This window comes from Glandiceps talaboti, chromosome 13 (assembly GCF_964340395.1).
Source record: "Glandiceps talaboti chromosome 13, keGlaTala1.1, whole genome shotgun sequence".
NCBI lineage: Eukaryota > Metazoa > Hemichordata > Enteropneusta > Spengelidae > Glandiceps > Glandiceps talaboti.
Genome location: NC_135561.1, coordinates 4669548 through 4694611, shown reverse-complemented (window position 1 = coordinate 4694611; position 25064 = coordinate 4669548). Strand labels below are relative to the sequence as shown.

The window sequence follows — 25064 nt, the reverse complement described above, 5'->3', positions numbered from 1 at the left end:
TTATAAAGTAGTACTGTTTAATTACACTTTAATTGTGGTCTAAACCCTCGAGATGTAGTAACATTAACCTGTGCCAGTCGTAGATCGATCTTATTTAAACAGTAGTGGTTTCAATAATCAATAGGAATTCGTTTAGTTTTGGATTGAATAGAATGTAAAAAGGAAAATAATGACATAATATCTGTCACCCTCCTCTGGCATTGTATTCTTCTTGGCCTAATTATCAGACAGACAGACAGACAGACAGACAGACAGACAGACAGACAGACAGACAGACAGACAGACAGACAGACAGACAGACCGACCGACCGACCGACCGACCGACCGACCGACCGACCGACAGACAGACAGACAGACAGACAGACAGACAGACAGACAGACAGACAGACAGACAGACAGACAGACAGACAGACAGACATGCGCTCATGTTGAGTCGCGAGACTAAGTTTATTTTAACCTTATACAATCTGCAGTGTTTATACCCACGGCTACCTTGATTACTTATTTTATTGCCTGCAGGACGATTACATTTAGAGTACAAATTAACTGGATCCGGAGCTTTTCATTGTTATTAATAAGAGACAACCCACTAAACAGAAAATTAAGAGTGTTTATTGGACTATTACTCTGACATTAGTAATCGATATCAACACATTAGAACATAATTCATTTTAACAACCTCTAAAGAAAACAATAATTGTAGCATTATCATTTATAATTTATATGAAAAATAATGAGTCATGCTGAGGAAAAGAAGGAACATAATAATCGATAGTTAAGGAAACATTATACTTAACATTTATAATGAAATGAAACGATCATCACGGAACTGCTGATTGAATTACCGGTTTTGGTGTGATGAATACGAACAGTAAAAATTCAAAGCTGATTGTGCCATCAGTGGTCGATGAATGTATCTATTGTGTGCAGATGATCACTTCATAACCATATGTTTATTAGGAGAGCTAGTCTACTAATCCGATATTTTTTAATCTGATAAGCTGATTCTTAGGGTTCAAATTTCTGTAAACAGTAATAGTACGAGGCGGGTAATTTTTTTAAGAACACAGGAAAGAGGAACATATAGTCATACTTTGTTAACAGTCACTATAGCAACAGTTGATTGAGATAGAAACATTAAAACGCTGATGTGGACTCTCCTGTGCAAGTTATACTTCAACTACTAGTACATTGAAACTTTGTACAGTATCAGTTGCCAGCTTTCATCCTGAGTCTCCCGGTCTATTCCATGATGGATGCGTGACATCAGGTGGAAAGAAAATGAAAATCTAGATCTGATGAACAATGGCGTCTTAGTTGTGCATCACCAAAATTTTCTAAACATTTTCTTAAAGACAATCCTGCATACAGAATTGACACGAGGAACGTTTACATCTTGGATACGGAAATAAAAACGACTGGGTACTCAAAACAAAGAATATATTGTAAGAACATTACAACCATTTCTAAAGAGTGACGAGAGCATGTACTTTAATTGATCAGACGAGCGCTCAAATCGGCCAAGGTTATGCCTTACAGTCTTCAAATTTGCACTATTAACAGTCTCTCATTACCTTACTGTGTACTCTGCAATATTTGAAAAATAACTGTTAAGGCTTCATGTATGTGTGTCAATATTGGTGGATTACAAGGCACTCCTCACTATACATTTACCAGTTCGTTATAAATGGGTATACATGCACTGTCCTAGCAGGTGAAAACCCAAAGCAATATTGACGTTAAATCAACATTTCCTTTTTCAGTGATCGTCATGCACTATCACTTTATCCTTGAGGCTAACAGAAGACAAATACATAATATGGGTTGGAGCCAAACGAATTTTTTTTAAATTTACTAACCTTATTGCTATTTCATTACATCTTCAAATGAAAAGTCAAAGGAATCAGTCAGTTTCCTATTAGTACAGTAATTTAGCTCAATTTAGCTCAAGTCATTTATCACAAAACTCACTAAATGATTCATAGACAAGCTTACTGATGTTTACAACAATGACGTTATGAATACATATCACTTCATATTTCATATTAGAGTCGCGAAAATACAAAATCAGCACAGATGTTTGTTGTTCAAGTTTACCGTGTGTACTTTTGAACATTTAAAATTCTACGTTCGACAACCCTAACTTTAATCATGAAACTTTTACTTAGTACTACACACCCAATGTTTATATACAATGACGCTCACTGGTCACAAACACTCTTGTATTTACGGTACTGAATTAAGTAGACGTTTGCCGTATGATAAGGTACAGTACTTAAAGAACCACGAGAGCATGTTCAGCATATTGAAAGTAAAACCTTCACTTACTAAAACACTTGGTTTTGTTATGAATCCGGGTTCAGTCCAACTACAAAATGATGACGCCTATAGTACAAGCGCATCTTGGGAAAGGAAAATGGGTTTTTAAGTAACCAAGAGACAACTTCTACTGTTAAGATCTTTATTTGAACGTTTCGGTTTCACACTGGAGCCTTTACCATGATAAGAGCATGGCTGTCATGGCGTAGGAGTCCTGGCAGTGACGTCTGTCCTGCCATTGGTCCATTGGCAGGACTCTTACACCACAACAGTCGTGCTGTTATCCTGATGAAGGCTCCAATGTGAAGCCGAAACGTTAAAATACAGATCTTAACAGTAGATGTCGTGTCTTGCTTACTTAAAACCCCATTTTATAAGACTTACTATATTACTTTAATGTAACCTTGAAAGTAAGGAAATTGTGTTATTCCAGTCTGCTTATTAACTCTTACAAGGGACTCACTTTTATTCGCATCGTCGACTATCAATCAGTTGTAAATGATATTGGTTTCTTTAATATACCGCAAAATACCATGCAGCTATTGTAGTTCATTTAGCTTTCATTGAATTTCGCAACATGGTCTTATATAAAACACAAGAAAGATTACACAAAATCAAAATTCGTGGACCAGGATTACCGGAATACCGGGCGGTTCAATACTTTGATCTTTAAATTGCAATCATTGGTGACTGTTTAATTGCAATTAAGCGTCTAATATTTATTTTCACTGTTAAGTTGAATGCTTATAATCATCTTTAGAGTACCCATTCTAATTAACTAATACATAATTTGATGTCAAACCACATCAGCTGCAAACTATTCAATATGTATACATATAGACTCAGCATACACCAGGGCTGTTCAAGGAATGTTGACTACACAACCAAACGAATGTAGTCTATAAATAGTGTATCAAGTCTTTTGCGGTTTTTGGCGTGTTTGCTAATCTACTACCTTCGCCTGTGTACACAATTTCTATCGACTTTTTCTTCCAGAGGTCTTTGTATTGAATTATAAATATATTGAAATGGTACAATGTATGTGTGCCGTGCTTGTGGGGAAAAAATTCTAGGGTTCAGGCGAAAACAATATACGTGTGAAGAATCTAGATTTACCGTATAATAACTACCTTGTATTATTCACTTGGTCAATATAAAGGACTTAAAAGAAACCCGCCAGGCATATCTGGTGCGAACATAATTACAAAGGAGTAAGTAGATCATTATTTACGGTACATAGTGAAATTTCTGCGTCCTTGTATATATGTACGACAAGATCATTGAGGATTTCACAACCTTAAAATAATCCATAAGTTCGAAACACAAAATTAGATGAAAAACTAAATGTATTGCCTTTCAAACTACACTGTACCTATACATTGGCAAAGAGGGAATATTGCGTCATTAGGTCATTCCATTGCATTTCAGGGATGTATGACGTTTCTTTCAGAAAAATAACTTCAAATAGAACAAATTTAACTACTTTAGAATTAATGTTATTTTCGTACCTGCTGTCTAGTTTACCCACTACCTGAAAATCTAAAAAAAATCCAAACTGAATTAGAGTGGAGAACAGCCACAGTATTAAAGTTGGAATTATTGGCCCAGTATAAAATGAGTGCATATACATACTGGTTAATATATGCATCAATACAGTGCCTATATTTACCAAGCGCCTATTCACGTACAGAGTATACTAACCCGCGTTTAACTCAAATACAGGAAAGAAACGTTTACTTGAAACTAAGTGAAGTTCGACCTTTAGCATAACACAGTGATTCTTCACTGTGTTATGCTACCTGTAGATTGCTTTCCCTCTATATACTTCCGCTAAATATCTGCATTAACAGTTGATTGCCCACCTCCAACCCCCTAATCTTCCGCTAAATATATACATAAACTTCTTTCAGATGGAAGATTTACTTATTGTATGGACTGCAGTTATATTTGAAAAGGTACAATTCCAGCTAACAATTTTGCTGAATGGTGTAGAGTAAGGCATATTAAAGGGTCTATCATAAGGGAGTACATATAAAAAAAACCATACAATTTCCACTCAAATTGCTCATATTAAAATAAGTATGTTGAACATTAGACTGCAGTCAAAGAACACACTTCCTGTGTACAGTTCATATACGTAAAACGTTTTTTTTTAACATCGTCGCATCATGTGGCATGTTGTCTAGTACCATCGCAAGTAATCGTGCTATTGAACTTGCTTCCAGATTAAACTTGAGCGGTTGTTCATTCATCCTAGCAAAGGATGAATGAACAACCGCTCAAGTTTAATCTGGAAGCAAGTTCAATAGCACGATTACTTGCGATGGTACTAGACAACATTTGAATTTATCACAGGTTGACACTACCAGACAAGAAAGACTATATAGAGCTTCAATTAATCGGCATGGAGTTCTTTACATCTCACACAACTTTTTTTGTTACGAATTAGACAAACAAAATACTGGCACTGTTAGCGTGCACACACATGAAATGTTACATTTTGTCTCTCTGTAAACAGAAGTAAATGTGTTATTTCAGAATATGTATAAGGTATTGAGCATTGGAGTTTGGTCATGTTCATGTCACAATACACATACAGATGGTAAGATGATAGTGAATTAGTGAGTAAATTAGCGGAAGATGTTTTTTTTTTCTGAATTAGAAGTTTCAAGAAAACCCTTATAGTTCTACGTATACCTTTAATTTTGCGATAACGACTCTTTTGAAGTTAATATGTCACGTAGACTATAAAGATGTAAGGACACTCATTCAATGAATATGCCGGTAATTTTGTAATATCCTTATAATCAGAAGCAATGGAAGCCAGACGTAGTTAATCATCAGGCTTTTTCATTCTAAATTCCGACAGGACAGGTGAGTGATGACTTTGAAAATGTCGCGTTGTAAATTAAAACTAGCTAGTAATTAGTAATTTTTTAAACATGTTTGTTTAACATTTAACTGATGATAGGAACATTCAAGATTGATAGGTTTCCATAACGCAAAGGGTAATAAGGTAATGTTACAAAGGTGTACGCGGAAATAAATTGGTAAATTCGTTGGGGTGTACGTTTTTGCGAGTGGTGCAAATTACAAAGACTGGTTCTAGGATTAGGTATGGAGACAACTAAAGGAACGATTTGTGCAATAGATTACCAACAAATTACCTAGATTTATATATATTATAACGGTAATACAGGTGTTTATGTCGTAATATAGTCTACGGTGCTGTAGTTAAGCTTAGGAAGAATCAGCTGGACAGCATGATTGTTCTATGATGCATCTTTTTTTAAATCTCTGTGCAAGTGTACACGACAGAACGTTGACTTTACGGTATTACGTTTCATTATACTCGTATGTTCACATATAACTAGCAATGCAATACAGATACAATGATGAAAATCATATTATAATTCCCTCACACATATTTAAAAACAAAACAAAAAACTTTCAAGGTTTATATCCACATATATGTATATGATGTACGTACGTCTGTCCATCCCTCCGTGTGTGCGTGCGTGTGCGTGTTTGAGTATGTATGTATGTATGTATGTATGTATGTATGTATGTATGTATGTATGTATGTATGTATGTATGTATGTATGTATGTATGTATGCATACATGCATGTTCGTACAATGCAATATTATGCCTTAGTTTTAAATTTGTTTTCAAGAAGAAGTGTGATTTTTAAATTGCCATTGTTAAATGAGACCGTACAATAGCTTCAAGATAAATCATTATAGATACAGCTGAAACATCTCTGATAAGAAATGACCTCAATATCAATTCTTAGATTACACGATCGATAGAAAGCTTACACAGGGATTGCTATTTGCTTTGGGGCGTTTTGAAAATCCACCGTCAACTATAAAAGTGTCATTGTCGCACATAAAAGTATACAGGTGTATATTATTTCTGTAGATTAGTATTGGTTTTCGTTTTTTCCATCAGTGTTAACACTCAGCCAGCTGTGACTCTGGTAAAGGTTACTTCAAACGTTCTCTCTGGCATATATATAAACATATGACATTTATCATATCTTGTATGTATAGTATACTTTGAATTTTATGTTCTCTTTCACATTTCTAGTATTCGTTTACGAACCACATTTTTGTATAGAATAACAATAGTACCATTATTGCAAACGTGGGGAACACCAAAAGCTGGCATAACACAGTAGACGAAGACACACATCAAACGACATATCTATTTACATACATACATACATACATACATACATACATACATACATACATACATATATACATACATACATACATACATACATACAGACATGTATTACATACATACATACATACATACATACATACATACATACATACATACATACATACATACATACATACATACATACATACATACATACACACACATACAGACAGACAGACAGACAGACAGACAGACAGACAGACAGACAGACGTAACAGGCATGCGCACCAAAAATTCAATTTGATTATGTGTACTGCTACACAAATGTGTTTACGCACAGGTGATTCAGTATTGTGCAAGGTGTATGATATTTCCTAACAAGTCATATTTTCAACCAATGATACGGTTACAGCTAGTGCATCTTTAAACAATCAGTGATGACATATACACGTCAAAGGCTTGTATATCCGAAATGGATTATAAATGCATTAACTATGTAAATCGTATTACACCGTCCATACTTACAATAACATATTGAGAATCCTTCTACTCATTGATAATGGCATGAAAATCAGTCGGTTTATATTCGTTTTCAAAGACACATGACTTTGTAAATTTAGGAAGAATGTTGTATTTTACTCGAAATGAAATTAACGACACATGGTTTTCTTTCAACCATCTTCATCTCTCTTATAATTAGTATTCATGATCATGGGACTTATTTAGACACGCGATCATTTAGAATGACCCCTAAGGGGACTTGTTCATTCCACTAAAAGTAAATAGCCTTCGCATTTGCTCGGCTTTTCAGTCAGTTTACTTTATTCTTTTTGCTACATTTGTACTTCTTGCCTTGGTATTTCATTATCTATTTATTTGTTATCAGACGTGAGTAGCTATTTGGAAATAGATCCATTAACAGTAGTATTTAATCTTACATATTGGCTTAATCAATCTGTAAATAGTACAACCGTAAAACTTCATTAGTAAATATTTGTTCGTATAGACGTCCAGCCTGTTCAAATATTGGAAGTAAAATTGTATTATATAAGCCTTTGAAAATCAAGTTATTCCAATGATAATGTTTATCCACCAATTAACCTTAAAATAGATACATATACAGAATACGTAGCAAAAGGGATCAAGAAATAGCAAAGCTAGTCAAGCTTGTATCCATTAGTGACAAACAAAAATACTAGTACTTGTAGGTGTATATATACAACATTCGAATTCCAGATTTCAATAGGAACTATCACAAATAAGAAACATTTTAAAAATGACAAAGCATTACAAACAACAATGGAGCAGTAAAATTGATACACATACAATTTCCACAGAAAATAATGTAAAGTTGTACATGACAGTACAGCTATACATATAAACTGTCTTTTTGAAATTCGTGAGTAAGCCAATATAACTTACGGTCATGGGTAGATATTACGGTCATTTCGAGACATGGCTCGTCTTCAGTGAAATGATATATCAGCTGGCATTGGAAAGAAAGTCCGTATTGACCCGGAAATCAGTCACCTCCAGTATATCCCATGTAACATTTTAGGAAACAATCGAGTCCAAGTTGAAACCTTTCACCATCATTTGCAATGGTTAGTGCGACATGCTAAGTTTTCATTTGCATGTTATTTTAGCAGAGTCAAATGATATCACATATACAGGTTATCACATAGCATCACATATACAGGCTATACAATGACCTCATGCGACCAATCACGACCTTTACTATCAGATACTCGCTCAAACAATATATTTTACAGGTTAAATAAGAACATTTTGTTTTTGGGATAGAAAATAATTGGCTAACATATCTTGTTTTCCTTTTGTTGGAGACATAAAGGTACAGTTACCCTTCATAGACAGATTAATAGTAATCTATCTTTAATATATACTAGAGTTCATCCGATTCTCCATAGCAACAGAATTCTGAATGAAATATTCTATTTACAGACTTCCAAACGATCTATCTCATTTTTGACTATAACATTTAATTCTATAAGCGTTGGTCAACAAAACATAATGAAAACAATATATAAACAATATGACGAAGTTGTGAACATATTGAAAAGTGTATATTGCTTTCTGAATGTGTTCATTTGATTTAATATTAAGTTTAGTAATTTGACCCACGTTTTGTCACTTGAAGCTTTTTAGGAAACATGGCGACCTCGTTTGTTTCTTTTCAGACTTCACACTTTCACTGTATGTATTTATACACACATATCAACGGATTTTAAAACGAAAGTAGCGGACTTTCTTTACAACAAAAAACCTTGATAGGAAGCTACAGTCATGGTTGAACATATTCTTAAACGGTGTCGGTCATTTCCTAGATCATACTCTTAACATCATGTGTACTTTTCATTAAATTATTGAATCATCGAATTGAATTGATTCATTCATTCACCAGATATAAAATAAAGAATAAGACTATGTACATCTCAAAGAAGTGGTTAACAGGATAAGACATCTGGTAAGGATCACAGAAATAGTTCGATATGAACTAATCGAAATTGTGACCCTGGCAAAGTAAATATACATGAAAAGAGTACAGGGGCATAACTGTGCAGTAAATAGGAAAGAACGAACATGAAATGATATCAACAGTAAAAGTAATAAATAGTATCACCTCTTATTAATTGCCCGCTGTGCCTCAATTGAAGCCATTCAATGTCATACTAATATAAGTATAAAGACCGGCAGATGCCACCCTGCCTCCATTTTGATTAAATGAAAATAAGACCTAATAAACAAAATTGTCTCGTTCCGGTTACACTCAATTTTAGAATAGGTGGGGTAGGTAGATTTTTAATTTAAATTTGGTTTTCATGTGTGAGTGTCTAGTTAAGGTTTTCCATTGTTTTCCTAAAGGTCTCTGTGTTGTTTATTTCTTCTTATCATATGTACAGCCATTACAGATTGGAAGAACAGTTTATATTGTCTTTTTTAGTTGATATCAGTTTCCGCATCCACTATTTCTGGGGAAACTTAATTTAAATTTGGTTTTCATGTGTGAGTGTCTAGTTAAGGTTTTCCATTGTTTTCCTAAAGGTCTCTGTGTTGTTTATTTCTTCTTATCATATGTACAACCATTACAGATCGGAAGAACAGTTTATATTGTCTTTTTTAGTTGATATCAGTTTCCGCATCCACTATTTCTGGGGAAACTTCACAATTTTGGCGATTTTATTATTTTTTCTCGAATACTTAAAAAACCTTTAGGGTCGGCTGGGAAATCTAGGTGGTGTTGGATAACCGGAACTAAACCATTTTTTTTTCTTAGGCCTAACTTGAGTGCGCAGCAGATATTGTGAACGTCTAGGTCATGAATTGCATTTTTAAAGTAAATATTTGAATACTTTCAGCATGTCAAATTTTTGAATAACTGACATATTGATATTATATAAAGCGTGTCGTAAATCAATTTCGACATCAATGCCTCAAAGCCGTTAATACCATCAAATAAATAATGAAACTAGGAAAACATATCATTCGAAACCTATACAGGTAATGCTATCCCAAATGTATGTAAAGGTCTTGGAGACGTGTTTTGGTCTTCAAGTACCATTAAGGTTAGAGTCCACGTTCAATGCCCCTTGTTGATATTGGTTTGTTCTTAAAAAATAATGATTAGACACATCCATAACTATATACCATTAAATTTAGAAGTTGGCTATATGTCAAGATGCTGCATACGTTGCCTGAAATGAGCAAGATAAACTCTATTAATTTGCCATCGCTTTGGGACAATGAAATTAGATGGTGAACGAAAATAAGTCAGTATGCATGAAGATGGTGTAGTGGTAGGTTTAGATCTTGAATAAATGCATGGTTATAAATCCGTCACCACATCAGGTTGAGTTGCACCTCGATATATGGTAATGCTCATTACAGTATACATATTCAATATGGCGACACAAACTAGGTCATATGCTTTCAGTTGTAACAGTGACCTCCACATATCATATCATATCATTTCACAACGTATCTAGTGAATCATTGATTTTTGTGTTCTGGTTGATGGAGGCACTGCTTTAGGGTCGTACCGTAAAACACAATGCAATGTCAGTACGTTTTGTTCTGTGTTAGGTGTACACCTACACACACAAATATACCAATACACCTCTGTGTGTTCAATATTGAGAGCAAGTCATTGCATGTAACAACGCAATAACACAACGTTCACAGGGGTACGTGTTTGAAAAAAACAAAGTTTTACAATTGGTATGAGTTTTGAAGACACACGTCTTACAAGAGGTACGTGTTTTAAAATCAAAATCCTACAATACCAGTTTGAATGACGCACATCTTACATATTAGACATATACAGATCAAACACTTTATAAGCATTAAAAAAACATTGGGGTTAGGAAATGAGTAGTAAAAGTCAATGATAAAATGTAGAACTTGCCGCTATTTTTATTATTGCTTTGTGTGGTAACTCGAGGGTATGTCTTGAACTCAATACGTCTATAAAACAGAAAAATGACCTTTCCTATAAAGCGAACGTATTTGTACCTAGGAATTAATTATGAAGATGAAAGCAATATATATATATATATATATATATATATATATATATATATATATATATATATATATATATATATATATATATATATATATATATATATATATTGCTTTCATCTTATAATATATATATATATATATATATATATATATATATATTTATATATATATATATGTATATAATTATTATATATATATGTGTCTGTGTGTGCGTGCGTGTGTGTCTGTGTGTGTCTGTGTGTGTGTAATGAAATTTAGGAAAGTTAGGAAAGTGATATAATGTTATATATATATATATCCCTTTGACAGTTGCTGAATATTGTATTTTAGCAAATCAATACACGTATTTCCATTGTGTATGTACTACGTTGAGCTTATCATCATTTCTTATTGTTTCATTTCGTATAACTTGTACAAGTGTTGGCTTATTTTCTGAAAAGAGAATTTCACAATTCGGTTAGGTCTTGATGCAAAGATCAATGAATTCAGAAATTTACTGATATCTTGGTAAATGTATTTATGCCGGGTATGTACTGCTGCAAGATATGTTGAACCTTTATTTTCTCGCAGTGCCGTTAATATATACGTTCCTTTCCCTTGATTATTTATTAAAGAAAAAACTGAAGCAGCAAGCTTAATGTCCAAACACTCGATCCCACGCCTTTTGAATGAGACAGGGTAATTTGATAATTATATTTGTCTTTTTACATAAATATTGCCATGAGACTTTGCTTGGGTTTAATTAAATACGTACGGAAATGGGAACCAGTGCTAAAGGTAAAAGAAATAATAATAATAATAATAATAATAATAATAATAATCTTTATTTATACTGGATAGTTCTTTAAGCATATAAACACTTGTCTCCCAAGAAGTCCAGTGAGGGCCATCCCTCATGGGTTCAGTGTTAATGCAGGAGGAAACCGGAGTACCCGGGGAAAACATGCGTTGTTCGGTAGAGTCAAACTGAACGACACTCTTCTTACTTACAGCGTGGTAAATTTAATCGAACCCTGAATGGGGTTCGAACCACTCGGCCACCGACAACCCGACAACAATGTCTGTTGAAATGCATTTATTGAGTAGCCATATATGAACCGAAAATGCTACCAAAGGTTATTTTCTGTAGGCAAGATTGCAAAACTAAATTTGTTTGTTAAGGGATTCACCTACCCTCTGTGTAATTCAGAGACTGGGCTTTTAGATTTAATCTCATTTTGCCACAACAGCCATAGACTGAAATATGTGCTGAATCTGAATACAAAAACGCGATGAAAGCAGGTGATATTATCTCGCCCTGACTTGATTTACATTTAAAAAGGATGATGTTTTGTCGTAAACATGATTTACATATTAGCCATGTGTTGATGACAGGTCAACTAAAGAGGTCGGATTTTATTTCGAAAATAGTAATAACTGAACATGAATATAGTTGTTGTTTCAGATAAAACCGTAAGATAGTCTATGAATGATAATAGCAGCGATAGCTAGCACGTTGTTCATTGAAACGTGAATGATACAGAAGGTTTTAAGTTATGGATATACTAGTTGTCTGATATGATTATATACACCAAAGTATAATCATTTTCTATATTATTATTATTATTCCAGGCATGATATTTTTACACTGTGTAACATTCTATCACATTCACAAGGTGTTTACGTGTGCATCTGCACAGCGCGTGCGTACTAAAACAATGCAAATAAAAGGTCACAACCTTGATGGTGACACAACTGTGAAGTCATGGATAATTTATCAATATTCCCTTAAAAATGGAAGGTATGGAAGGCTACTCATCCTCAACTATATGCAGCGGCATTGTGTCCAATCATAACGCAACTAACGGTTTCCTTGAACACAACTTTGGATGGATATTTTGATACACGAGTGTCAATGTTGTGTCAAACCGGACCTTATTACTCAAAGACCTACATAATCGAATGTTACATCGCTTATCCATCACGATCATGTCATATATTCAACTGAAGTTTATGTACTACATGTACATATATATATATATATATATATATATATATATATATATATATATATATATATATATATATATATATATATATATATATATATATATATATATAAATTTTACATAAATTTTGCCAAATAATGCATAATATGGTGATTTGGGTTACCATGGCAACAGATGTTCCTAAAATGATAACTATTTTTGAACTCGGCATAACAAACTACTCAAGATAGGGTGGTCAATATGCAAATAAACTATGTTATAATTAAAATTATCATGTTATTTTCCAGATATGTAGGTGTTTAACCAACACAATATTTTTCACTCTACTCTATGTTTCCATGGAAACAGTTGTCCTATTTTAGGCAATTTGTTTTGGAAAATCATCCACATATTGTGGTGATTTTGGTTACCATGGCAATGGATGTTAGTAAAATGCCCCCTTTTTTGAACTCAGCATAAAAAACTACCCCAGGTAGGGTGGTTAACATTCAAATAAACTCGATTATTACAAAAATTATTATTATTATATAATATTATTTAATTATTATATAATATTATTCAATTATTCAGACATTAGACAAAAATCTGTCTATTTTAAACAACCACTCATTGTAACTATTCAAGACTTATGAAAAACACCAATATTCAGAAATATTGCACGTTTTTTAAATTCGGCATTCAAAATCCGAGTGGATACCGAATAGCATACAATGTTAGACACAGCTATCACTACCACTTTCATTTGTTTCACTATTTCATCTTGATATGTTCTTTATATATTTATTTTCTGTAACTCTTCTAGATTCCATTTGTTGTGTCTTTATACATTTGTACCTAAGGCCAGTGACCAAAGTACCGAATAGACCACACATATAATATATATATTAATATCATCATTGCCTTTTCATTAGGAGATATGAAAATAAGGGGTATTCTTTTATTTATGCATGTATTATAAAAGTAACAACAATGCCTGGCGTAAATACGCGAAGAAAGGCGTAAATAGTGAGCACTAGCACGTTGTTGAGAGTAGGCAAAGACAATAGACAAGAACACCATTGTCTACATTATTTCCTCATGAATATTCTGTCCATACTCATGAATATGCACGTCGCTGAACGCCAGTAGGAGTGGCTACACGGCGTCAAACGTGATTACCGGTAATGCCTGGCATGTTGATTTTGACAAGAAGCCTAACAGCCTTTACAATGGCCATAAACTTGGCATCAACCATTAATTTAAACTCGTCAGCAATTTAATATATCTGCAATGAGAGGATACCATGAAGAAGGAACAACCACGATCGTCTTCATTTTGTTTTCCTAAATTGTTGGCCATCTTGAATATATCAAATTTACACAGTGCCAGCATGCATATCCCTTAACAGATGTCTAAGCGATACAGAACGATACAAATGAATTTTAAAAAATAGCCATGGTTTGCCGCATAATATACTAGATTTCAGAAAGCATACTAGGAAATATACACACCAGATGATTCCAAATTGCACCATTATATAAATTACAACCTGTGGCTATACTAATCCTAAATTCTATTCAAGTATATATCAAACCTAAAATATTCATACTATTTGAGTTGTGAATTTTCAAAAAGTATTAAAACTTTTTTTCTAATAATAATTTAGGTATTATATATGTTCACTACATACTCTTCACACCCTTTGATGGAAAAACAAAGACCATATTAATTGTTACCATACACATTCAAACATGTCCTTTTCCATGCAGCCAAACAGGAAGTGGAGAGAGTTAAAAGATTGGATTTACTGAATAAAATGATTTACATGTCTGTGTTTGAATATTACCCTTTTTAAAATGATTGATATATTCATTCTAATTATTTGGTATCAATGATGAAAATTTCTTCTTCTCTGTTTTCAGAAATGACCACTCAATGTTCACAAACTTAACAACAACAGGTGTGACAGATGTTAGTACGACAACAGAGTTTACAGAAAGTCAAACTCTGGGAAACTGGAAAGATATACTAGACGATAATGTTGTTGGTGATGGTGGTGCTACAAACGACGACTTGTCAACAGAGGAAATACAATCTCTCTTAATCAAACAACTTTTGGCCGGATATGATAGACGAATACGACCACAAGCAAACAGTAAGCAATTATAAACTACGTAAACATCAGAAGAATATATAGTCATGATCAGTCATCACACCAAAGACGCTTCTGAATTTTATCATCTCATACTTATGATTTTAATCTTAACATTTGGAGTCATTTTACTATTGTGGGCAATTTAAAATTTGTATATTTCCTTTGTTTCATATAATCAGTGTCTAAACAAACATTTTGCCTGTGTCACTGTCAAAAAGTAATTCACCTAAAAGAAAGTCTGTGTTGATAATGTAATTCCTTCCACTTTCATTTTCATTTTAAAGAAGCACCTGTAGCAGTCAGCTGTAGTCTGTTCATTACAAGTTTTGATTCTATCAAAGAAACAACGATGGTGAGTGACTGACGTTGTATCTAAACTAATACATAATGTAAAGCACCAGAGTAAATCAATGACTTTATAATGGCTTAGTTTTCTTTCTGCTAGGTCATATGTTATTATTTAACTATCACCACACCATTATCTATTCCCCATGATATCTATATATCTATGTATACATATATTTATAGTTTAGATGGTTCTGGAACTCTTTCTTGGTTGTAACTCGGAGTTTCACGCATAGTGCGATCATCAGATAAAGAGTTGTCTGATGATCGCACTATGCGTGAAACACCGAATTACAACCAAAAAAGAGTTCCAAAACTATTGCGCTCTGCCACTGCGGTATACAGCACTGTCTTAGCAGATTGATGTATGTATACCGGTTTGTATTTTTATAGAATATCTTACAAACGCGTTATAGTAGTGTTTTACGTGTATATACAATCACGTGACATTATGATATAATCAGGCCAGTGAGATACCTATATACACATCCACGTATACAGTCATTGTCAGATGTAGAAAAATACAGACCCTAAAACATGATTGTATACACATATCAGTGTACTTGTATCAGCAGTGTACCCATGGCACAGCAGTATTTGTACAGTAATGTAGCCACATCTCTGTCGACAAACAGCTATGTTACAACTCTCTACCGTCGTTTTTGACACAGACCTGTATGACAGGAATGTTACAGGGTCTACGCAGAGCCTATTGCAGAGGCGAAATTGTACTTGCTGCGTACTTAAAAAAAAGCAATCGCAAATCGTTATGATTTTTTGAATCGATCATTTTGTTTTTGATTGTCACTTACAAATTTCATTTGGCGTACTATTAAATGTCATGCGAACATTAAACCCAATGTATTTATCACAACTGACGCTTTAATACATACATGCTAACACAGCAAACAGTGATATCAGCGTTGCTGTCAGCCTGTCATCAGTTTGACATTCACAATATTGATAATCTTTACTAACAAGACATTTTCATAAATATATGTTCATACTTTGCTTTCTATCTACAACCAATACAATATTCGTTAATAATTGTATTTGTTGAATCGATTGTGCTACGTGAACTTTTATTCCTGTCCATCACTTCATGGTGAATTTATTTGCACGTGTGTCAGCATTACACACAGTAATCGATTTTATGTTAATCTATAAATAAGTAGTTTGGGTTACTTAAAAGCAAGCACAGATTCCTTTGTACTATTTCTTTGTTTGAGTCACCTCATACTTAATATATTATAAAATATGAATCGAATCTGGTGGTACACACACCTCACAACTTTCAGCACATTTACCACTCATGTTATGTTTCTAATTCTGTAAATAATACATATATAACATATTTAAATATATGATAACGCAATCGAGACGTTGTTAGTATTTCGACAACTGTAGCCATTATTCTTAACAATACACAACGTGGCCATATGGATGACAAGTTGGGATTTATTTTGGTTGATAGAACAACTCTACTATGTTTTCATACATAAAAAAAACGATGTGAAACAACTAAATACTTGTTTGTAACTCAAAAACTACAAATCATTAAAAAAATGTCTTGAAATATTATTATTATACGTACAATAACAAACATTTTACACACTTTTTAGCATTTTGTAATTTATTGAGATACAAACAATGATTTGATCGATGCCGTTTCGCGTTTGTTTTTTTTTCAAGTTGGAAAACTTAGTAGATATATGTCTTAAGACTTAGAAATCCAATATAAATATTACTCATTTGTTATCCAGTTGGACATTTTAAGTAACTATGTGTAAGTGCTTTTAAATATTTATTGATTAAATATTTATGACGGCAATAGCAAACTGTGAATATTAATTTGTATCATGTTTACCGTAATGTGGCAATACGTCAGTATAAGAAATTGGTAATCAGAAGTCCACGACCCGTATTTTTTCTACATTTCAAATTGATCACGGGACGCAACGAACTTCAGAAGAAAGTACTCACAGCACACTGCACAAACACAAACACAAATTTTAAACACACACACACACACACACACACACACACACACACACACACACACACACACACACACACACACAGAGACAGACAGAGAGATCTGTCCATTCTTAAATAATGTGCATTTCACTATAAGTAATGTAGCAAAGAACACACAACAAATGAAAAGCTATTAAATGTATCATCATCTGTTTACCTTTGTCTACCAGGACTACCAGGTCACCATGTACTTCAGGCAAAACTGGAATGATCCTCGATTGAAGTTTAATCACCCATTACCAATCGTACTTGCTGACGACATAAGGGAACGATTTTGGGTGCCCGATTTGTTCTTCGTAAATGTGAAGCAAGCAAACTTCCATTATGTCACAAGAGATAATACATTTTTCCGAATATACCCGAATGGTGAAATAGTATACAGTCTAAGGTATGAATTAATAGAGATAACACATTTTCCGAATATACCCGAATGGTGAAATAGTATACAGTCTAAAGTGTGAATTAATAGAGATAACACATTTTCCGAATATACCCGAATGGTGAAATAGTATCCAGTCTAAGGTATGAATTACTAGAGCTAAAATATTTATTCCGAATATACCCGAATGGTGATATCGTATGAAGTCTAAGGTAGGAAATGTTAGAGCTAAAATATAATCTATTATTGCTATATCTGCAATTACATGTAGTGACAACTATATCTAGTACGTTTTGCATTTGTTTGACTTCTCAGCCTCGATATCCGTTAGTGATGACTCGTGAGTTAAGTGACGTTGTTCGAAAACAAATCCACGGGTGGCAATAAATCAAATTTGTATCGTATTGCTGCCTCTTTCGATAAAGTAGTTCATTCAATTGATATCATCCCCTAACTAGCAGCATCCTTCAAGTTGTCCTTGGGGGAAATTCAATACAGCCTAAGTGTTGTGAATTATGTGACGTAGAACACACCTGTCTCTCAAATATTTGAAAACTTCACTTGATAAAAGAATCAATAAAGTTGTGTTGTATAACATACAGTACTTGCAAACATTCTTCCTGCAGCTGTAAAATATCATTGGACCATAACCTTGCGACTTACACTAATCTTGTACGATATCTCTCGATCAAAAGACAAATCTAACATTAAAGGAAAGTATATACAATGTTTTTGTGTTTGTGTTTGTGTTTGTGTTTGTGTTTGTGTTTGTGTTTGTGTTTGTGTTTGTGTTTGTGTTTGTCTGTCTGTCTGTCTGTTTGTCTGTCTGTCTGTCTGTCTGTCTGTCTGTCTGTCTGTCTGTCTGTCTGCGTCAGTGTGGGTGTCTGTCTGTCTGTGTCTGTGCTTTTTTGTCTTTTTATGTGTTTGTGTTTGTGTGGGGAGGGTTGTTTGTTTGTTTGTTTGTTTGTGTCTGTGTGTGTTTGTGTCTGTGTGTACGTTCGAAACAAAGGAAATAATTAGAAACGTTCATGATCATTTAAACCATCTGTACAAAGGGCAAACATGTAATGGTCATATTTATAACTTTATTTTCACTTGACCTCGACAAAACGCACACTTTTGACAATGTCGGTCAGTATTTTATGATCCAAGTAATCTGATAACTTTAAAAAGGATGGTTTTATCTATTATTAATATAAAACCATGTAAATGCTTACAGACACGATAAATGCCAGTAGGTTTGGTGCAAAACGACCAAGGTAATTGTCGACTTCCCGTGTTGTTGCTAAGAGATACAATCGTCAGAGTGATCCATGATACCACTAGATTTCCTGCTGAATCTAAAATTAGCAAAGAATATTTCATTGAAACCTTTACAGGAGTCTTGGCTATTCCTCGGGGTATTTTGAATTACTCTAATAAGACGAATATCTGACGTTTCTCGGAAGCAGACAAATGCAGATATGATATGGATTCTGACCTTTGAAACGAAGGGTAGAGATTCATCGAAAGTGAAACATTTATTTTGATTGATAATGTGTGTGTGTGTGTGTGTGTGTGTGTGTGTGTTTAAGTCTGATATAGCGTAACAAATATACATTTTACAGTTAATACACGGTCACTAGCTTGAAGACACGATGCTTTGAAAGCTGATTGAGGCCCTGGGTGCATAATACCCTCAGTAAGCAGTCTGTATATCAGTATGCCAAAATGTGACTATATGGTGGCGCCAAAATACAACAGCTAAAACGTGTTTGATGTTGTTTATAGGGAAGAGTGACACTCAAATATAACAACTAAAGGTCTATAAAATTATTTTTTTTCATTTGTCTTCTTTTATCATTTATTGCAAATTCGTCTCGGAAATGGGCGTAGAATGAATGAGGACGAATGTATATAGTTACGAGTAAAAAGCGGAATCTGATTGCAAGACATTATAGTGCTCACAAAATGATAATATTGCGCTTTTCCATGGTTGGGTATTTCATTCAAATTAAGATTTCTTAAAACTATGTTGCTCGTGACAGATTTCCCAACTTATCTGGCAAAAATACAACTTCTACTGAGATACATAAGAGGGAACTTGCAATAAGACTGAGCATGCTCAGACGCAAATGACTATGGGATTATATGTGGTTATCGTAATATCTAATCTGGAGCTACCGATAAAGTAAACCACACACAATGGTCAGGGTGACTATGAATTGATTATTTGTGATTAAAAGACTATTTGAATTGAACCAGTTTCACCAAATTCATAAATGCTGACAAAAATGATGTTTTGATGGTGAGTGTAGCAACCAAGACAGTGAAGACAAAGTTTTACACACATTATCACATGTGCCTAATTACGTTGAAAGGTAGTAACACCAACCGTAAACTGTATACCGATTTGAGACCAATTTTCTGGTTATCATCGAAACGCACGTGATTATTCAATTACCTCAGACATTTTAGCCTATTGACCTTTACGAAATTCCAATTTCAACAAATTACGGATATATGTTTACCCTATGGAACATCATAAATTATGTCGTGTATTAATTCCCACACCGGCTGCACAATCATCAGGTATTATCTCCTATATGAAAACCACAAATAAATTTATACCACAAACAAATCAGTTTTTGAAATGATGTCATCTTTACGGTAATTTCTTTTACATGCACATAGAGTAATTGTTGTCAATCCCAAGTATATCAATTATAATTCTCAATAATCGTTTGCCATATCCAGTTGAACAAATCAAGGAACAGAAAAATTAATTTCAAAATATTCGCAAATATCAAGAGTAACTCATACACAAGATCTCTTCCATGATAAACATCTGGGAATAAAGTCAAAGTCAAAGTCAACATACATAATATAATCATGAATAATGGACTTCTCAAAAACAAATAGTTCACTTATCACTATGCATTTATCTAAATTTCTTGTACCTGAAGAATTGTTTTCAATTTTATTTTCCAGAATAAGCTTAATTCTGACCTGCCATATGGACTTGCTCAAGTTCCCAATGGATAACCAGTACTGTGGAATAGAGATAGAACCATGTAAGTCTGTAGGATATTCTGTCAATGCTAAGTTTACTATTACTATTATTGTTGTTGCTGCTGCTGCTGTTGTTTGTTTGTCTTTTTGATTGTGTGTTTGTTTGTTTGTCTGTCTATCTGTTTGTCTATTTGCTGGTTTGTTTGTTTGTTTGTAGTTTGTTTGTTTGTTTGGTTGGTTGGTTGGTTGGTTGGTTTTTGTTTGTTTTCTTTTTATATCGGATTGTCGTCATATAACCAACACCACTACTAGAATACTCACTAAGCCAATGTATATACATTTGAAATAGTTACTAAAATAATGAGAAATTCTTAGTTACCAAGTCTCTATGTGCAGCATATACATAAATGCCTCGTCTGCCATAGTGAAATAATGCCGATTTGGCTCTTGGTAAGTTTTAGTGTACAGCGTGCATTATGGACATTTTGTTTGGTAGGCTAACTATTTATATAATAATTAAAAATAAAAACTTACAGAAATTGCAGAAGTGTACTATGATTCCCTGCCTAACAAATATTGACAACTTTATACGACAAAACGCCTCGAAGATCGATTTGATAATTATTGTAAATAAAACTGTAGTTGAAATATCTATACCAAAGATCAATTTGATTTATGGCTGTTATTTCTATCTGTAGATGGGTACACAATTAAAGACTTGCAGCTTCACTGGTATGAAAACAAATCCGTTGATTGGGATCATGAGATGAAATTAGCTCAATACAGACTGAACGGATTCACAAAGGGAGAAAGGGATAACAATGCACTTGTAACAGGTACAGTGTAATTAATCATATATTTGCCACAGCAACTTGTCACAGCACTGTGAAATATATGTATTAAACTGATTTTTCCTTCGCTATTGGCTCTTCATACACGGGCCACTGGACTTGTAGCGAAATCAATTATTATCATGATGTTATATATATATATATATATATATATATATATATATATATATATATATATATATATATATATATATATATATATATATACATATATATATATATATATATATATATATATATATATATATTTATATATATATATATAATTTGTAAGTTACATTTATCCGAGATATTGTAAGTGTTTGCTTGTGCGTGTGTGCATGCATGACTTTTTGTGTATGTGTATGTGCGATTGTAGTAAGTGTGTATGTGTGTGTGTGTGTGTATGTGTGTGTGTGTGTTCAAACCATCAACAGAGACACATATCTTATGTTATAATGAAATCGCTTTAGCAGTAACAATTTAGTTAATATCTTCAATTACTCTCAGAATATCGTATGAACGACAATTCGTGTGATTGCGTGTTTTCAATCCTGCTCCCAAAGCGAAATTAGTATTGAATTATTTCAAATATAAATACCGGAGAGAATCTTATTTAAATTATTAAAACCACCCAAAAGCACTCGCCAATCTGCCAAAGCGATTCCATAGAGACATCGTTATTTCAAAACAAACTGCCACTGCCGTCACCTTGAAACAAAAAATGTCGACAGATAATGTGTGGTTTCTCATCTCATCAACGTAAATAAAAACGAATCTGACCTATGCATCTAGTGGTTGACATACACACAGTCGAGAATGAACACCTGCATTATACATTGAAACGTAACATCGATCGCCTTGTCGGTAAAGGACACTAAGTGTATTGTAAATATGTCCTTCAATTTCAGGTGATTTTGCACATATTTTTGTTGAATTTATGCTGAGTCGTCTGCTTGGTTACTACATACTTCAAACGTACATTCCAAGCATCCTACTTGTCGTAGTGTCATGGGTATCATTCTGGGTAGATGTCAGTGCCGCGCCCGCACGAGTTGCACTGGGAATAACTACTGTTCTCACCTTCACAACAATGAGTTCTGGCGTCAGTTCACAATTACCGAAAGTCGCCTATGCAAAGGTAAGCTTACAATTAAGTGTTGATTATCCAAAGCTTTTGTAATAACTGTACTGTTTCTAACCACTATATCATGCCAAATTGTGTCAAATTCCGCTAAAACTAAATTAAATTCAAAAATTGAAGTAAACCTAACAAAACAAAACAAAACCAATCCAAAGTTAAAAACGTTGTACTGATACATTGACTTAAGTCACACGAAGGTGAAACTGACTTACTATTGTTATCTAAATTTCCACATCGTGATACATCGCCCAGAATTCGTGCTCTGTATATAGTACGTATACGTAGACAGCCCACGTGATGTCATACATATTGTACCATAAAGTCAATAGTGGAAACAAAATTGATCCAGGATGTGAATCGAAGCTCAAACGCGAGATATTTGGCGTGCAATCTTGTCCTTATACAGTGATAAGATGTATTCTCAGTTGTCGTCTTCGGGTTAGTTTCGTGTTACACCTACAAGGGCTTTAGTACTTACATAAACATATTAAACAGGAAACGCCCGCAAGATTGCCACGGCATTTAAGCAAACTTAACATTCATCCCTAGCATATTACCACTGCAGTGCTTTTGGTACGCAAAATAGTATACAAAAGTGCAGTCTTACTATAAAAGTCTTCTGTCTAGGCCTAGAGCATTTATCTATCATCATGCACTCAAACTATATCTGCTTTCAGAAATCATGAATAAAACCATATGAATACAAGAAAGCCTTCATTGTATTTTACCAATCTTATCTTACTCTTCAGGCTATTGATGTCTGGTTGGCTGCCTGTATGATCTTCGTCTTTGCTGCCCTCTTGGAATTCGCATTGGCCAATTATCTTCACGCTCTTGGTCAGGATAGACATGAATTAAGCAAATTCTTCAAACGGCATAATAAAAGTCAACATATTGATTTTGATTCTATGGGTGATATGTTCACACAAGAAACGGTAAAATAAATCGTGTATATGTTTATTATGCAATGTAATATAATGCAATTGTAATGTAAATTACACGTATGTATATGTATGTATGTATGTATGTATGTATGTATGTATGTATGTATGTATGTATGTATGTATGTATGTATGTATGTATGTATGTTTCTATGTATGTATGTATGTATGTATGTACGTACGTACGTACGTACGTACGTACGTACGTACATTGTACGTACGCACGCACGCTAATGTGCATGCCTTTTTGTCCCTTTGTTACCTGACTGTTAGTTTGTATATTTGTTTATACATTAGTTTGTTTGTTTATTTGTTTTGTTTGTTTGCCTGTTTGTATTATGCATGCTGATATACACCAAAGGTTCTGTTTCAGGTAGTTATTAAAGGCAATAGAAATGCAATAAGAACTTCAATCTTTTAAAATATGTTGATGAATACCCGAAAACGTGTAGTCATTCTTTATATTACGTCTTTCAGGAATTGAATGGAAGAAGCTGTGATACGATCAATGAAATTGTTGACATGAATAACCACGAAGAAACGGTTTATACGATAGAAAATGACCAGTGTTCACGGGGGACGTTTCGACGACAAAATGCCTGTGAACCCCAATCAAATTCCAACAACATATATAACCAGAATAACCGCCGACAACGAGGAAATCAGAAATTAAGAAGAGGTAGCAGTTATAAAGTTGCCACGGCCTTGGCGTACAAGAGCAGCTCAAGTGAATCCAGTCTGTCGGATAGTCTTTATGCCGAGGGTTTAAAGTTAAAGAACAAAGGCATCGCGATAGATCGATATTCCAGATATCTTTTCCCATTAATGTTTCTTATTTTCAACATAGGCTACTGGCCGATTTACATGACCGAAATTGTTTTCAGTGAACAATAGGACAATTGTAACAGAAGTCTTATTTTGAAGGTGGCGTTGTTACATGTAAGTACTTCCGTGACAATTTATTAATAATATTTAGTACCCACAACAATGTAAATAAAAACACAGACACTGACAGACAGACAGACAGACAGACAGACAGACAGACAGACAGACAGGCAGGCACGCACGCACGCACGCACGCACGCACACACACACAAACATACATACATACATACATACATACATACATACATACATGCTCAAACATACATACACATACATACATTCGTATTATATTGAATTATCATATCATGGCTGGATGCATGCATCGCGATGCGATCACTATGTAGGTTTTTTGCCCTA

General features: G+C 33.9%; 1 protein-coding gene across 1 annotated transcript in view; it reads left to right on the top strand.

The window, feature by feature from the left end:
• The window catches only part of LOC144444938 (glycine receptor subunit alpha-4-like), a 38040-nt gene extending 13324 nt beyond the window's left edge, over nt 1-24716 (top strand). Inside the window, exons 2-9 of the mRNA XM_078134490.1 lie at nt 14923-15155; nt 15440-15507; nt 17708-17925; nt 20887-20969; nt 21606-21743; nt 22649-22878; nt 23631-23816; nt 24300-24716. Coding sequence (XP_077990616.1) covers nt 14923-15155; nt 15440-15507; nt 17708-17925; nt 20887-20969; nt 21606-21743; nt 22649-22878; nt 23631-23816; nt 24300-24716 — 1573 coding nt within the window. The remainder of the gene's footprint in view (nt 1-14922; nt 15156-15439; nt 15508-17707; nt 17926-20886; nt 20970-21605; nt 21744-22648; nt 22879-23630; nt 23817-24299) is intronic.
• Nucleotides 24717-25064: the final 348 nt, after the last annotated feature.